Genomic DNA, 17889 nt, shown 5'->3' with positions numbered 1-17889 from the left:
AGGGTTGAAGCATTAGGGTTAGCCTGGTGAACTGGAGTGGTTGTGAGGGAGTTGAACCAGCAAGTTGGGCCAGTTCTTTCATAACCTCAAGATACTCATGTCTCTGTAACACTGGGGCACTTCCATAGCCAGGTGGGCAGGAGCAGCAGTGCATAGCACATGCTTCTTCATTAGACCGGGGTTTGAGCCGTGACCACCAAATACGGAGGATGTGGAAAGGTCAGGGAATGACCACCGCATATCCCCGGAGCAATATGGCCTTAGTTGCTAATGCTCCTAAAAACCAAATAACAAACAAACATCTGTAACACTTGTGATTTGGGCATGTGTTGACATAACATTTTCAACTCAAACTTATCTGATTAACAAGTCTTGTTTCTTCAATAAATGAAGTTTTGCTTTATGCGAATAATTTTAAACAGTCCTCATCTGTAGGATTGTTTCATCAGTATTCTTTATATTCTGATAGACCATTTTTATATCACTCAGATAATAAATGTATTCATGTTATAACAGTGCACAAGTAAAATATAATATTGCTATGCTTCCTTGAATGGGTTCAGGAGCATTGGATCAGTTTGACCTGATATATCATTTTTAAGCTTTTTTTTAAATAAAATGTAGTACAGTTTGTTAAATGATATTGTTCGTAAAAAAAAAAAGGTTTATGCTGTTTATTATCATTTTCATACTGTTTAATAAATTAATACTGTTCTGACAGTGCATCTTAGGTGGATTGGAATCCAAAATTGTCCACGCTCTGTTTTCAGCAGCCAGTTATTTTCCTTGTTTAGAGTAAATATTTAAAGTTCATCTGACTTATGAAACTAAGAGGCAGTGAATCAATATATTTGCTGCCTTTTTTCACACCTTGCAACTTCTTACAAATTTTGTGAAATTTAAGAAAAAAATCTATCTTTTAGAAATTTACTGGATGAGTTTTAAGAACTTCAAAGGAAACCTAAAACAAAAATCAGATAAAAAATGTCACTCACTGCAGATACGAATTTCTGGTTGAAGAAAATCAATTCCTGCCACATGAATAAATAGTTCCTCTAGATACATTGAGAAAATGTGTTATAATTTCTTTCAATTTTCATTCCAAGTTTATTTTTGTTATTATGAATGATAACTTTTACTTCAAATACATAACACAATGCCAGAAAACCAAAATAAGGAGCATTTTAAGAGTATTTTGAACAGTTTCAGGTTGCATGAATTGATATGTTTCCCTGCATTTTAAAGTCACTAAAAAGAAGTAAATTTGCATTGTTGTAGTTCAGCATTTTTCAAACTGTGTTCCGCGGAACACTAGTGTTTCATGAGATGTGAACAAGTGTTCTGTAAAAAATCGTAATCAATAATTAAAAAAATAAAATAAAATAAATAAATTTTGTGTATTAGTAGCAGACATCATTTGTATCATTATAAATTTTAACTTTTTTTTTTTTTTTTTTTTTTCGGTTATTAATATACTGGCATAGACTAACAATCAAATAGACCGCAGAACACTTTATTTTGGCACGCATTTGCATAGAAAAGTATCCGTAGAGGTAGTAGTAGTAATAGTGGCATGTGATGCAAGAAAGCAAGTATATGAGCTTATGCAGCATCAGCCAAAAAAAAAAAAAAAAAAAAATTCACACAACCATTCCCTCTAAATATTTGTTCAGTTCCTCCTTAAATTTGTTTTAACCTATCAACTTCCACAATGACAGATGGAAGTTTGTTCCAGCAATTAGTAGCAATGTAGTGATCTAATATGCTATTCGTATGCGATTTAGCTTGGAGTACATGGGTTGAAGGAGAGGTGTAAGCGAACCGATATCATAACTAAACTTGTTTAAATTTTTTTTTTTGATAATTATCAGTATTTCAAAATACTATTACCAAAATAAATGACCACGGATTTGTGGTTGAAAAAAGGAACTTTAAAACGAGAAGCAAAGTACTTCTAGTAGTGCAACTGTGGTCGATGAAAATGAACACAATATTGTCACACTTCAAAGTGAGGATGAACATTTGCAGCCTTTTGTTCCCAAAAAATCCGAAGTGAAACAACTGGAACCAACTAATAAAAGACCAAAACGAAAGTATGATGACAGTTATTTGAATTTTGGCTCTACATGTGTTGGAAATAAAGATGCTCCTGATGCACAGTGCATCCTATGTAATAAAATATTACAAACAGTTCTTTGGCTCCCACTAAACTTGTGTTTCCTAAGTGTTCTATCAATATATTGTGAGATGAAAAGTGTTCCGTGACTAAAAAAGTTTGCGAAACGCTGATGTAGTTTGTGCCAGTTTAGGAAATTGAAATACTGATTTGGACATTGTAAAAGCAGAGCTTTTTTTATTTTACTTCATTAGCAGATCATGTTGTTCCATTTTAGGAGCATATTTCTGTATCATGTATGGTGGAAAACATGATGTTGTTACCCATTTTAAGAATGTGAGGCATGTATCATAAAATGTGATGGAGGTAACAAAAAATACACTTTTTGTTGTTGAAAGAGGGAATACTGATTTGGGTGTTAAATAAAGCAGTATTTTTTTTTATTATTATTTATTTATTTTTATTATTATATATATTTTTTTCACTTCACTAGCAGACCATTTTGTTCCCTTGTTTAGAAAAAATGTTTCTGAATTTAGAAGTAATTGTGAAGTGTGGTTCTGACAGGAATAAAATGTCACCTTCTTTAACTGCTGAAATTGTCCACAAATTAATTAAGGAAATTAGTGAAATTTGAAATGTTTAGTTAAGTAATAAAGCCTATAATATATTTTTAAGAAACATCACATAAATATGCCTGATATCCTTCTGTTTTTTGGTGAACCTTTCTGAAAACCTTTCTTAGTATTCCAAGGATGGGAAAGGCTTGGCACGACTAAGCCAGAACCATTTTAACATATAAAAGACCATTAATAAAGTCATTTACACCACCCCTTTACTGACTGAATAACTTGACTTCCTGTATTTTCCTTTATCGTTGCATCATTTCTTTCTGTTCAATTTGCCACTTATTAATGTTTATTGCTTGTAGTACATATTTTAGTTAATAGCAGTCTTTTTTTTTTTCCAAATTTTTAAATAAATTTCATATAATCTGTTGTGTGAAATAAATCAGTATGTTTCAAAGCTTGGCTTGCATGTTGAAATTGGTGAAAGGGTGGGAGTTGATTGTTTATTAGTAAGTAATACCACATAAGTTTATTTTTTTATGTATATAATGAGAGATTTGTGATCATACACAAATTGCCCATATTTAGATAGTAATGAAAACTTTGTTGCCTTAATTTTAAATAGTAAGTAAATAATTTTTCATTTCAGTGACACTAGTTAGAAATAGGTATTTTTTATGAACATAATTTTCATTATGTAGACTTTTTTCAGTGAACTATATTTAAGTGGAAATATTAGAGAATAATGTTTGCATACTGAAGAAAACAAGTGCCATCATTTTATTTTATTTATTTATTTATTTATTTCTCTGTGAAAATCCTTTGTTGCTTATGGACTAAATAAAGGCATTACAGTGTTATAAACAGGCAGTACTATATATCAGCTAATCACAATACATAAAAATGAATCTAAAGAGTATTTTAATATTTGAACTTTTGCCACATATTCCAATAAGAAAGGTGGGTAAGTTTTCAAGTTTTTTGCAGGAGTGAGCTCTTATAGTTATTTTAATTATTACTCTTTGGTCTTTCCAGAACTTATGTGCAAAGATTTACAAACTTGTGAACAGTGCCAAAAGAATCCTGCATGTGGTTGGTGTGATGATGGCAGTGGAACTGGTCTTGGAAAATGTATGGAAGGCGCATATGGAGGTGCACTAGTAGTTAACAAATCATCATATATGTTGGACAATTCACTTTGTTCTAAAAGTCATTGGTATTTTGCTTCATGTCCATGTACGTAAATAGTTTTATTTTATTTTTAATTTCATGTTGCACTTAATGTGGTAAGGGTTGATTTTAAAACATTGGGATTGTTAGCTCATTTTATAAACTTACATTAGCTGATCCACAGCATTCTAAATGACTGATTTTTGAAAAAGAAATATAGAAAAGTTATTCAATAAGTAAAGATTTCAAATTCAAGTAAACCTACTTGTTATCCTTCTTGTATCAATAAATTTATGTTTAATTAAATTTTTCAAGTTATTGACACACTGCTAAAATGTTTAAACAAAATATAAAAATTAAAACTATCACAAGCATATGCATCCCTTATTGGTTGTTATATTTTGGATAAAACTATAAAATATAAAAATAAGGAATTATGATTGAAATAGGGATAAATTTAAGAGTAGAAAATGCTGATAGCCTGACTAGCCTTTGTTACAGTATCCTTGGTGAGCAAACGTGAATTATGTGGAGATGTTTGAAATCTTCATGTTCATCCAAATATGTTATATGAGAAATCCCCAAAGTGTGTGTGCTTGTTTTTGCCTGGCATGCTTGTTTTTGTTTTTTGTTTTTTTTTTTTTTGGGGGGGGGGGGGAAGTTGTTTTCATTGACTCACTTTTTTTTTTTTTTTTTTTTTTTTTTCAACAAGATATCGACAAACCATTTTTTATTTAAACATTTTATTTAAACCATTTCTATTTTTTTATTTAATTTTTTATTTTTTATTCAAACCATTTTATTTAAACACAAAACATTTTTTATTTTTTTTGATTATTCATATTTTATAAACCTGTTTAGCCTGTCCTCTCTACATACCCATATCTATGTTTGCTTCAATTACCTTTTGAATATTTGTTACTCCAAGAATTTTTCTTAATTCCTCATTTGTAAATGTGGTCTTACCACTGCTTCCATCTGTTGGATCCACTTATTTTCCTCAAAACTCATTTCTGAAAATTCTAATTTGTGAGAGTTTGAAAAAGTAATACCTCTCTCTGTTTGGCTTGGTGCATTATAGCCTCAGATGCTGATGCACCATAAAACCCTTAAACCAACAAAACCTCTCTGTTATGTATTTTTATCATTACTACCTGGGAACAGTATTGCCCTCCTATGAGAGAAGTAGTAATTTCCAAAGGGCCTATTTTCTTTGGAAATTACTGCTACTTACTTTCTGTTTTGCTACAAATGAATTTAACTGGCTTTCTACATTTATTTTTATGCTTATTTTAATGTAATTTAATCATAGGTACATGAAATTGCTAACATGATCCAATTTTGGTTATTTAGTCTGTAATCAAAATTATTCTGGTCTCTCCAACTTGCAGGTATTTTTTAACAGCACAATATTATCTGCATATAATGATGATTGAATTTCTACATTGCTCACACTCAACTTTGTCAGTAACTTACACCATTTTATTAAATGATTCATAAAAATTATGAAAGCAAATCACAAGAAAGTGTAGCTCTGCCTCACTCCACCTTTAATACTAAACCACTTTTAAATGCTTCCTTACACCTGATTGAAGATGTACTGTTTTTATACAGACTTTTTATTCTCCTTAAAAGGTTATTCTTGACATATTTTTCTGAAATTTGAAATAGCAGATCTCTATATACACTCTGTATGTGTTCCCCTCCCCAGAGTTAAATTCAGCTTCTTGTGTTAGTGTAAATATTTGATCCTGCTATCCCCTGTTTACCCTAAGAACCAGCTGTTCTTCACCAAGATTACATTTGATAATACTTTTAACTCTCTTCTCCAAGACAACACTTGCATAGGTTTTATTTGTTTCACTAAAGAGTGAAAGTCTTCTGTGATTTCTACATTCAACTTTATTTTTTGTTTTGTATACTGGTGAAGTCAATGCCTTATCCAGAGTACTGGTCATAGTGTTTTAATGGCTGTCCTAATAGCATATTGCACTGTGTTCTAGTTCCCTGACAAACTCAGTAGTGATCTTGTTGACCCTTGTAACGTCTTATCCAATATGAGTGTAAAATTGATTTGTCCTACTTTAGCATATAATTTATCCACTTTGATTGGCTTAATCTAATATTGGTGGCCCATCCTCTTACATTACATTCATTAGCAACATAGGTGGCTCCCTGTTAATTGTCTACACTATGTATAGACATGGTCTAGCCACTAGCAAATTCCCCTAAAAGCTTAGCTTAAGAGATGTGGGGAATAGTTCCTGGTTCATCATCAGCCATTTTCAATCCACTGCAGGATGAAGGCCTCTCCAGGAGCAACTTTCCAGTTCCTTCTGTTTTGAGCACTGGCCATCCATTTACTACCCACAAACTCATGAATTTCATCTATCCATCTCCGCCTTTATCTTCCAGGTTTTCTGCTAGCTCCTCTTGGGTACCATTCTGTTATTTACTTAGTCCATCTGTCATCATGTCTTCGAGCTATGTGTCCTGCCCAAGACCATTTTAGTTCTTTAGTTTTGATAAGAATGTCCTTTACTTGAGTTTGCTGCCTAATCCATGTGTTTCTCTTCTTATCTAACAATCTGATTCCCAATATAATTCGTTCCATTCTTCGCTGTGTAGTTCTCAGCTTCTCTTCTGTTCTTTTGGCGAGTGTCCAAGTTTCACTTCCATAAGTCATGGTGGGGAGTATACATTGGTTCATAATTTTACGTTTCAGACAAACTGGGATATTGCTCTTCACTATGTGACTATATTTCCTGAATGCTATCCATCCAAAATTTATTCTTCTCTTGACTTCCAGCCATTTAGCATTATTACAGCTAATAACTTGTCCTAGATAAGTATATGACTCCACCTTTTCAATTACTGCTCCTTCAATCATTATTTCTCTTTCTGTGGCATACTTGTTCATCATTACTTTTGTTTTAGCCATATTCATCTTTAGTCCAAAATCCTTACTAACTGTGCATAACTGATTAAGATTTTCCTCTTAATTCTTTGGGATCGTGGCTTATGACCACAATGTCATCTGCAAATCATAAATGGTTTAGGTACTCTCCGTTCACATTGACTCCTTTCTGCGACCAGTCTAATCTTCTGAAAGCTTGCTCAAGGGCAGCAGTAAACAGCTTTGGGGATATTGTGTCTCCTTGTCGAACTCCTTTCTCAATTTTAAATTTGCTACTGTCTTTGTCTAGTCTAATAAAGGAGGTAGCACTCTCATATATTTTCTTCAAAATCATAATATGCGGGGTATCTATGCCTTGTCTTTCCAGTGCCCGAAACATTGCCTTATGCTGTATGGAGTCATAATCCACAAATGCCAGGCATAATGGTGTTTTATATTCATTTGCTTTCTCCATTAGCTGTGATATTACGTGAAGGTGATCCATAGTTGAGAATCATGTCCTAAAGCCAGCTTGCTCTTTCGGAATATTAGAAAGAATACTTGATTCTCATCAAGTATTCTTTCTAATCTGTTAGTAATGACTCTTGTGAACAACTTGTAGATGTGGGATAACAAGCTAATTGGTCTATAATTTCTGATTTATCTCCTTTCTTATGCAGCAAAACTATGATTGCATTATTCCACGGCTTAGGTGTCACACCTTTTCTAATGCACTTTGTGAAGAGCCTTGCCAGTTTTTGTGTTATGACTCTTCCTCCCAATTTTAACAACTCTACAGTAACTTCATCTTCCCCCGGGGCTTTCTGATTCTTCATTTTCTTCAGTGCATGTTCTACTTCATCAGGAAGAATATCGGGTATGTCGTATGTGTTGCTACTTTGCAATCCATCTTCCCCACTGCTGATCATTCCCTCGCTCCTTGTATAATTCTCTATAGTAGTCTTCTGCTATTTGAATTATGCCTTCTCTGCTGTTTATAAGTACACCATCACTATTCTTCAGTTTCAGTATCATTTGTCTTTCTGTATTACTGCTCATGGCTGCTGATTTAATCCTTTGTTTTCCCTTAATGGTTTTTCTACTTTTCTTGTGTTAAATCGTCTTATGTCCTCTCTGAGTCTCTTTCTAATGGCTTTGCATAACTCAGTATACTCAATTTTCTCCCTGTCAGTGTTTTTCTTGCTCTTCATTTGTCGTCTTCATGACAAGTGTTTCTTGACTAATTTTTTCTTCTTTGGATTTCTTTTTCCCTATAGGTTTCTTGGGCTTTATCACTTCCAGAAAAGTTGTAATATTCCTCGTCGATATCTTGGTCCTGAGCAGTCTGCAGAAGCTCAAACTTGTTCTTAAGTACCAGTACATACTGCTTTTTCTCCTCTTCTGTTATCTCAGAGACCTTTGTATTATTTATTCAAGTCAGTTTTTTCCTTTCCTACATCTATATCAAGTGTACATCTTACCATTCTGTGATCACTTCCAACATTTACCTTATTCAGGACGGTAACGTCATTCACGATATATCTTCTATTAGTGAGGATGAAGTCGATTTCATTAGTTGTTAATCCATTTGGACTCTTCCCTGTCCACTTTCTGTTCACCCTTTTCTTGAAAAAAGTGTTCATTACTGACAGTCCTTGAGATTCTGCAAATTCCACAAGTCTTTCATCTCTTTCATTTCTTTCACCAATTCCAAAATTTCCTATAGTTCCCCTTTCTGTGCTGTTTTGTCTTTTTCCAACCTTAACATTGAAGTTCCCCATAATAATAGTGTAGTGTGTTTTCTGCTCATCTAGAAGACTCAATTTCAGTGTACATTTCTTCAACCTCTTCATCATCATGGCTTGATGTTGGTGCATAAATCATTATAACCTTTAGCTTGTATCTCTTAGAAATCTTGCGTATTAGTCTTGACACCCTTGGTGATGTACTTTTGAATTCCAAAATGTTGTTTTTAAAATCTTTATGGACCAGAAACCCACTCCACCTTCACTCCTTTCACTGTTTCCATTGGCGTACAGCAGATTTCCACTTGATAAACTTATAAGTGATTCATTTCTTCTTCTTTTTTCAGCCAAACCGATGATATTCCAATTCACATTTTCTAATTCCTTTTCCAGCTCAAATATCCTGTCTTCACCGATGAGTGATCTTACTGGTTAGATAGTTCCTGGTTAGATAGTCTCAAACCCCCTTCAGTAACCTTGTGTGAAGTGTGGAATGGAAATGGTTTCTGTCTTTTTATGTTGGCTACTGAATTACCACATACCCAGTGTTTGTGGGGTTGTTTGCAGTGAAGTAGCCACTGCAAGAGGACTTACTGTGAATTATCAGTTAGCAACAATGCTTATGCACATGTTAGAAATACAAATACACATGCATAGAAATACAAATGGTTTTCATTCACCATCTGCCTTACTGGATTTGGATACACCAGTAGGCTGCTAAGTGTTTGTGCTAGTGCTTGGGTCATTGTGTAAGGTGTTACCCAAAAGTTCCCAGACAATAATTTAAAATAAATAAATAAATAAAGGTTAAAAACTAATAATAATTTCATTTACTGGCTATTCACAGAAGTGGCTCCCATATTTTAAGAAATTTGTTTTATTTTCCAGCTTGCCAGTGTAATGGTCATAGTATTTGTTTTGGAGAGTCTGGGATATGTCTGAAACCATGCCAACACCTAACTGAAGGTAAGTTTTTTTTTTGTTTATATATTTGGCTACAAGTATCTCAGATGTTATTTATATATATAAAACAAAGAATACTTCAGAGGAATTTACGGGATAGAGACATTGCAAGAACATTACCATAGTTAGCAGGATCATATGGATTCAGATATGTAGTATGTGTAACTTCATATTTAGTATTAGCAGTGGCCACATGGTGCAAGGAAGTCTATGGCTTATGTGCACCAGCCAAAAAAGAATAAAATAATAATAAGATGAAAATTTAAAAAAAATAATAAATAATTAATAAAAGAAAAGGAAATAGACAACATATGTGTTTCCCTCTTCCCGTGGGTAATTTTTGAACCAGCCAACCTTTGAACTTCTACAAACTGTAAGCCTCTACCACCCACGTAGGTAACTTATTCCACTAATTTATAACTCGCTGACTAAAATAAACTTTCTGCAATCCAGTCTAAACATCTCCCCCTGTAACTTGAATTTATGGCCCCTAGTACTAGAATCATTTATAACTGTGAAAATTTCGTTCTCATTCATTTTACTTATGCCTCTCAGAGTCTTAAACACCTCAGTCAAGTATCCTCTAAGGTGCCTAGTTTCCAGGCTCTGCAACCCACATATTTGAAGTCTTTCCTCATATGGATGCCATTTTGCTGATCTTACCATGCGAGTTTCCCGTCTTTGGACCCTTTCAAGAAGCTCAATATCTTTCTTTAGGTGTGGTCTCCATACTTGAACACAGTATTCCAAGTGGTCTAACACTAACCTTATATAATGGGATTATGACATCCTTATCTCTACTAGCAAATGTTAGATAAATCATCGATAAGATACCATGGGCCTTCCTTGAAACCTGTCTACAATGCTCAGAAAACTTCATTTGGCTGTATCGTAACATTCAAGTCCCTTTCCTCCACTGCTAGCTTTAGTTCCACTCCACCAAGTGTATAAGTTATTTTGGGGTTACTGTTGAATTTAAGCAGAGCCACCACTTTTCTGACCATCCCTGAAGTCTGTTATTTATGAAAATCAAAAACAACAGTGGTCTTAATACTGATCCTTGAGGAACCCCACTTCTTACATCAACCCAATCTGAGGAATAACCATTTATCACAACCCTCTTCCTCCTGCCCTGAAGCCATCCTGCTATACATCTAAGAAGTTTCCCTATGATTCCAACCTGTTCCAGCTTATAAAGTAACCTCTCATGTGTGAGAGTCAAAGGCTTTGCTGAAATCCAAATAAACAATGTCAAAATTATTCCCTAAATCCAGCTCTTGAGTTACCCAGTCAAAATAGCTAACCAGATTAGTTGATTTTTCCTGTACTAAACCATGCTGAATATCTTTCAGAATTCCATTTCTATCTAAATGATCCTGAATTCCACCCTTGATCATTGCCTCCATGAGAAAAGATCTCCCATCTTTTCTAATTCTTTCCCATCCTACCCTCCTTTCCTTACTTCTCCAACTATTATCCTATTTCTTTTCATAATTTACCTTGGAGTTTCCAGGTAATCCCTGGAAGCCCCAGTACAAGACTTTTAGTTTGGGGTCCCTGGTGCCTCCACATGGCTTGGGATGGGAGTCAGGGGGCTGGGACCAGGTGTCCTCTGCCCCCTGGCTGCGAAGACGGCAGGTGCCGGCACTCAACATTCAACAGAACAACACATACACTATACACCCACATTGTCACACGCTGGCTTTGGCTCATGCCTTACAGATGCAACTGTGGCATATAGGGGGAACTCTGGAGACCACCAAAAAATACAAATTATACTTAAATACTTGAATATCCTTCCTAAATACATTATACATACCATACTGAAACTCATCATCCCCTGTCTCTGGGAGGTACCACATTTCCGTAAGCCCTATTATGTCAGCATTGCTTGTCCTAACCAGCAGTTTGAATTCACTACCCCGACACACCCCTAAAATTTGTAAGCTCGCTTCCCTGGCATTAGCTACCCACTCATTTGAAACATTTCTGCCCTCAGAACATCTTGCTAATAATATTAGCAAGGTGTTCTTAATATTACAAAAAGGTGGTTGTGTCAAGATATCCATTATGAGGTTTTAGGTGATTTTTGTAGAAAAGAGTATGCTTTTTCCAATGAAACCAATTCCAGGTCTCTAGCTAAATTCAGTGCTTCACAATATGTGCCTAATGATGGGGAATAAAAACTGGAAAACTTAAGAAATGAAAAATTGAATGTACTTAATTTTTACTGTAAAAAAGGTAGACATACAGAAATACTCACACAAAATTATCAAGTTTAAGAACAAATATTACACATTCACACTGGATGTTCATTCCTCTTCTTCTTCATCTTTATTTGGTTGTGGGGCCACTTCATCTGCTTTAGAAAAAATCTGTTATTAGGCTTCTGATGTTACACAAGTACCTTTGGCATCTTCCCATCTAATGGTTTTAATAGAAGAGTGAACTCATCAATGTCTTTACTATCAGCAAATTTCCTTACCTTCACTACTCCACTAGGGCAAATCATGAAGTGATGGTATTTAGTAATCCCAGCTAACTGTTTGAAAAATTGCTTCAAGTATACATCCCATTCATACAAAGTCACTTGTTTGGCAGAGACAGCCTTATTATGACCACCAGGAGAGGAGGTAATAACACAATTTATCAAGTCATTGTGGGTATCAGTATTACTGACAGCATACTTTGCTTTAAAGATTCCAAACATCCGATCAGGACTGATCTTAGTATGACCAGTTAAGAGAAAATTGAGGAGATATACTGCTGCATTCCCTTTGCCACTCTCCACCTTAGATATTGAAGCATTGTATTATTTTTATTCTGTCCCACAGTTGTCTGCAAATAGGACAAGGGTCTCAGCTTTTTGAGAAGTTTCCAGGTAGTGTCGCAGCAAACTCATCAATCAAGTAGTTGAACTGAATTTTTTCTTTTTCATTAGTTATATCAAATACTACACTTTTTTTTTTGGGCACTTGAAATAAGCAGAACCTGGTTGCTGAGGGCTTGTTGGATAATGTACTGTTTGAGCAAAATCGAAAGATATCACCTTAGTCATATCATCTGAGTTGCCACACCAGGTTTGGTAATACGATCTCTGATTTCTAGCTTTCCGGAGGTGGTCCAAAGCACTGTTCAGTTTCAGTTCTTTCTCTTCACTCTTGCAGTACTTGGCTTGAAAAATAGATAGAGAATTACTTCTACAAACATCACACAGATCACAGCTGGTTTTATGACTGTCACATAAGGGATGTATTTTGTCCAAATTCTTCTAAAAGACCTGTTATTCAATTTTGGTTCATTAGCATTAAGTGCAGAAATGTAGAGCCTGTAAATGGATGATTTATTCTCTGAAGATGGCAATTTCATAACACGATAATCTTTAAAATTGGGCAGTCTTCCTGGTAGTGGAATGGCCAGGCATTCAGCTGTAGCTTCAATAAACTGCACAACTTGCTGGGGCCGACCGGGCTAGCCGAGTGGGTAAAGTACCTGCCCGGCAACCCAAAGGTCGCGGGTTCGATTCCCGCCTTGGGCTTGGATCAAAGTACTGCAAAAACCTTAGGAGGTGCAATATGGCCACAGAAGCCGATGTGCCAACAACTACCAAATCAAAAAAAAAAAAAAAAAAAAAAACCAACTTGCTGGATTACTGCTGGTTGCAGTGTTGTTGGTTTTGTACATGGTTTGTTAGCCAAACCACATACCCTTGTAATTAAACCATTAGAACTGAAGTGCTTTTTTAACAAATTTTCCAAACATTTTCTTCTGCAGTCATAAATAAATAGAAATAGCTGATGGCAGAAGGGCAGCTTATAAAACGTGTAAACTATATTACCCTTCGACACTGCTGTCTCTTTCCTCTTCCCATATTTCTTCCTTCCTGAAAACTTTGAATATGAATCCTCTAACTCTTTACACGTTTCTCCTGCTTCAATCTTGCTGAGAGTGACCAAATCCTGATCATCTTTTGTTAATCCTAAAAAATCATCTCTAGATTTCTCAATCAGTTGCTGTGGAATCACAGAACTGCACTGTCCGTTGCAACAAGGTTTTTCAGAAAAATCTGAAACTCTTTTCAAATCTTGTTCATCTTCAAAGGATAACTCAACTTCTACTTTCGAATACTTGTTCAGGATCTTCTTTTTCTTCTCCTTCACTACATGAATGGCTACCGGAATTATTAGCATTAGAGGAGGCATACGACGCAAGAAAGCAAGCTTATGCAGCATCAGCAAAAAAAAAAAAAAAAAAAAAAAACCCCACCCATTTCACCCCTCCATTCGTTCCAAATGCCTGTCCAGCTCAGCCTTAAATTTATTTAGGCTATCAACTTCCACAACAAAAGATGGAAGTCTGTTTCACCAATCAACTACCCACTGGCTAAAGGCAAATTTCCACACATCTATTCTACAACCGTCTTTCCTCAATTTGAATCTGTGCCCCCTCAGGTTCTTAATCTGAGCAAGAGGAAGAATCCTATTAACATTCAGCTTGCTCGACCCATTCAAGGCCTTATACACCTCAATCAGATTGGCCATTGGGCTCCTATTGGGACCCACCGTTGCCCACACTTTGCCACGAGGAGGCAGGTCAGGCATCTGGTAAATTATTTAAGTACTCTGGCAGGCCCTGCCACCTATTTTCCAAGGATTTCAGTGACAAGGCCTATTTATAAAAAAAAAGGGGGGGGGGTTGAACACTAGAATCTGGAAAGGCCAAAAGAGATTTTCAAGACAGCGGTTGAATTTAGACGTTGATTAGAATTTGGCAGCATTGTTAATGGGGTGTACTCGGTCGATTTAGTTAGAGTGGTGGGGAGAGACATTGCCTTGTATAATGGGATAATCACCTCCCTGTCCCTGCTAGCAAAATTCCTATTATCATTGACAAGACATGTTAAACTTCAGTTGCCACTTTTCAGCCCATTTGTCCAACTTATCTAGATCCAGTTGGAGTAGAACACTATCTTTACTGTCATTAACATCCCTGCCAACCTTTGTATCATCTGCAAACTTAGACATTAAACCTGATATACCTTCATCAATATCATTGATAAATATACAAGACAACAATAGGCCCAACACTGAACCCTGGGGAACTCCACTAATAACATTTGTCCACAAAGAGCAGTGTCGGTTGATTACCACTCTCTCTCTCGTCTCCCACTCAATCATCCCTTTATCCATTGTAGCAACTTACCCTTAATGCCACACCTCTCCAATTTGTACAGCAGCCTTCCATGTGCAACAGTATCAAAAGCTTTCCTGAAATCCAAGTATATGATATCAAAATTATTTTTGGCATTCAGTTACTTTGTGACCACATCATAGTATCCAATCAAATTGGTCAGACAACACCTCCCTTTAACAAACCCATGTTGTGTCTTAACTATTACTGCAGTCTTGTCTAGATGATGCTGCAGTGCTTCTTTAACCAGTGATTCCATTATTTCCCCCCAGAACACAAGTTAAACTAACAGGTCTATAGTTACTTGTGTCACCTTTTGAACCCTCTTTGTGAATTGGTGATATATTTGCACACCTCCAGTCCATGGGGACCTCCCTGGAGTCCAAGGAAGGTCTCATAATTATGGCTAAGGGTTTACTGCCTCCTTTAATATAACTGGATAGATCCACCCTAGGTGCTTTTTTTATGTTTAACTTCAACAATTTCTCCTCCACTTTGCTCTCAGTTATTACAAAATCACTTAGCTCCCTGTTAGAGTTTGTTAAACTTCTGGCACTCCCCCTCATTGAATAACTCCTCGTGTGTGAATGTAGATGCAAAATACTCATTTAGTTTATCAGCCACCTGGCATGATCAATAGTCAACCAATCTGATTCATCCCTTTCCTTCTATAGTTTACATAAGTAAAGAACACTTTGCATCCTTTGCCAAGGATTTCTTGTAATCTGCTTTCGCCTGCCTAACCTCCTTTGTGACTTGGTTACAGACTAGTTTATATCTGCCATAGGCTTCTGTGTCACCTGATACTTTATATGAATCTCATATATTTTTCTTCTCTGCCATGAGCCTCATTAGTTCATCTGACATCCATTTATGCCTAAACCTTGAACAATGTTTCTTAGTTGGGATGAAAAGCCTAGTAGCCTCCAAAATTAAGTCCTTGAAGGCTTCCCATTTAGACTTCAACGTTGGTAACATCGTCAGTTGATCCCACTTTACAAAATTTAAAAACTGGCTGAGACCCATGTAGTCACCTTTACGAAAGCAAAAGCCCTTCCCTTTAGCCTTGATGGTAGTTACATCATTAAGTAATTTCCACGTCAGTACACTGTTGATCACTGTCACCCAGTGGTTTCTTTATCTGCAAATTCTTAATGCATGTATAATCACTGCTGATAATCAGATCAAGAGTATTACTCCCTCTGGTTGCCTCTCGAACATGTTGCTTTAGAAAACAGTCATCCAGTAAATCCACAAAAGTCTTGCTAGTGTGTGAGTGACCAATCCACAAGTTCCAGTTAATATCTGGAAAGTTAAAATTCCCCATTATAAGACATTCTGATTTACTGGCCCACTCTATTTCTCTGCACAATTGCTCATTATACTCATCAGATTCATTAGGCCTAAAACACACACCTACTCTCATTTTTCCTTTCCCAGTGCTTATGTCACACCAAACAGACTCAACATTGCATTGTTCACCAACATCAATTAGATGCACTTCCTTAGATTTTGTGTTTCTTCACTAACAGCATAACCCCTCCTCCCTTCCTGTCCTGTCTATTCTTTCTGTACATATTGTACTCCCAAAATTCCAATTCTGCACTGCTTATGTTTGTGTAACACCACGTCTGTGATATCCCAACAATATCTGCCTTTGATGTCTTGACTAGCACACTCATCATCAGAAGAAATTTTATCTGAGGAATCGCCTTCACCAAATTATAGTTCGTCCACACTCTTCAATTCTTCCTCCAAAGACATTTTTCGATAAGAATCAAAAAATTAGTTATTCAACAAACTGCAGTAAATAACAAATGCAGAATCAATGATAACTGATAAAATGAAAATAACAAAATTTGCAGCTCCTCACTGAAAACAAAAACTTAGCAGTTCTCTCGATTTGGCTATGGAAATATTCACCCTACTGGCAACAGTGCACAAAAATGCATTTCTATCTTTGTTCTACACTCTCTGCAAACATCGACCAGTGACCTTCAATTCCCATGTTACCTTCGTGAGTGAGAAAGAACAGTGAGAAAACATCTGCTTGCCTGGTGACTGCCTGTGCAGAAGGCATGGGAACAAGTGACTGATGTGAATGTCATAAAATAAAGCAGAAATCACTGGGGTTTCTGTAAGTTGTTGCCCACTGCAAGCAGAGGCCCGCGAGACACGTCTGCCTCGAATAGAATCGTGTTTACTTTAACGGCTGTTTACTCGAAAACTTCTTTTTGCACATTAGCCACCTTTACGTAGTCTAGGTCATATATGTTCTGTTGCAGTAACAAACAAGAACTCTTGAGGTATGTGTAAGCGTTACTTTGACTAATATCAGATAATGTGTATCTGTATTACCCTTGTTCCCCCCCCCCCCCCCCAAACTAGCAGTTTCTCTGAACCTTTAAAATATCCTCAATAATACTGGCAAAAACTCTTGCACCACCTTTGTTTAAATATCCCGTCTCTACGAAACATATTCCTTCTACCTACAAGTGCAGGCCAAGCTGATAGAAATTTCACCCCAAAAGCCTTGCAGAGTCCTTCAAGTTTTGAGTTAATCCACAAATCTTACAGCATATAATCCCTCCTATCCTGCCTGTGAAGAATTGTAGACATTGTGACCTAACTCGCAGCATTTCTTTAGCATGGTCCTATATTTGTCTAACAAATCATCAAACAAATCCCACATGAATAATAATATTGTCTTTATTCCCCTTAAAATCTGACAGTCTGTTGGTGACATCATTAATAGTTGCTCCCGGCAGACATACCCTGGTTCTAGTCCACCTACCCTTATTACAAAAAATATTTCCCATTTCTCGACAATGGAGTCTCCTAATAGAACTAAGTCCTTTTGAACCAGAATAATACAGTGACCCCCGCTTAATGCTGATAATTCGTTCCGGAAAAACAGAGCACTAAGTGAATCCGTGCTAAGCAAGTTCCGCATTCCCATAAGGTAATATATGTATTTGTGAGTTGCGGTCGGTGCCATAGGATATTTCTTAATCAATAATAAGCGGTAGTGAAAAGATGTACAAATGTTGGTCAAAATATTTAATATTCAAATATTCGTACATATAAAATATTCTGCATTACATTACAATTATGTGGTAACTACTTATGTATCAAAATTAAACTTAAAATTCCAATTGATTTTAATTTATTTAATTTAATCGATGAATTTAATCATGAAAAATGTGTCGATTTTGGGTTGAACTTTGGCCCTCTTCCAAA

The 17889-nt window shown here is 35.9% G+C and overlaps 1 protein-coding gene across 1 annotated transcript in view; it reads left to right on the top strand.

Annotated features, from left to right (window-relative positions):
* LOC150085411 (attractin-like protein 1) overlaps window positions 1–17889 on the top strand; it is a 310470-nt gene that overhangs the window by 189181 nt on the left and 103400 nt on the right. Inside the window, exons 16-17 of the mRNA XM_090374560.1 lie at window positions 3721–3921; window positions 9385–9462. Of these exons, the coding sequence (XP_090230686.1) occupies window positions 3721–3921; window positions 9385–9462 (279 nt within the window). The remainder of the gene's footprint in view (window positions 1–3720; window positions 3922–9384; window positions 9463–17889) is intronic.

This window comes from Mastigoproctus giganteus, chromosome 5 (genome assembly GCF_048544385.1).
Source record: "Mastigoproctus giganteus isolate SK-2022 chromosome 5, ASM4854438v1, whole genome shotgun sequence".
Lineage (NCBI taxonomy): Eukaryota > Metazoa > Arthropoda > Arachnida > Uropygi > Thelyphonidae > Mastigoproctus > Mastigoproctus giganteus.
This window is presented reverse-complemented; position numbering and strand designations above follow the sequence as displayed.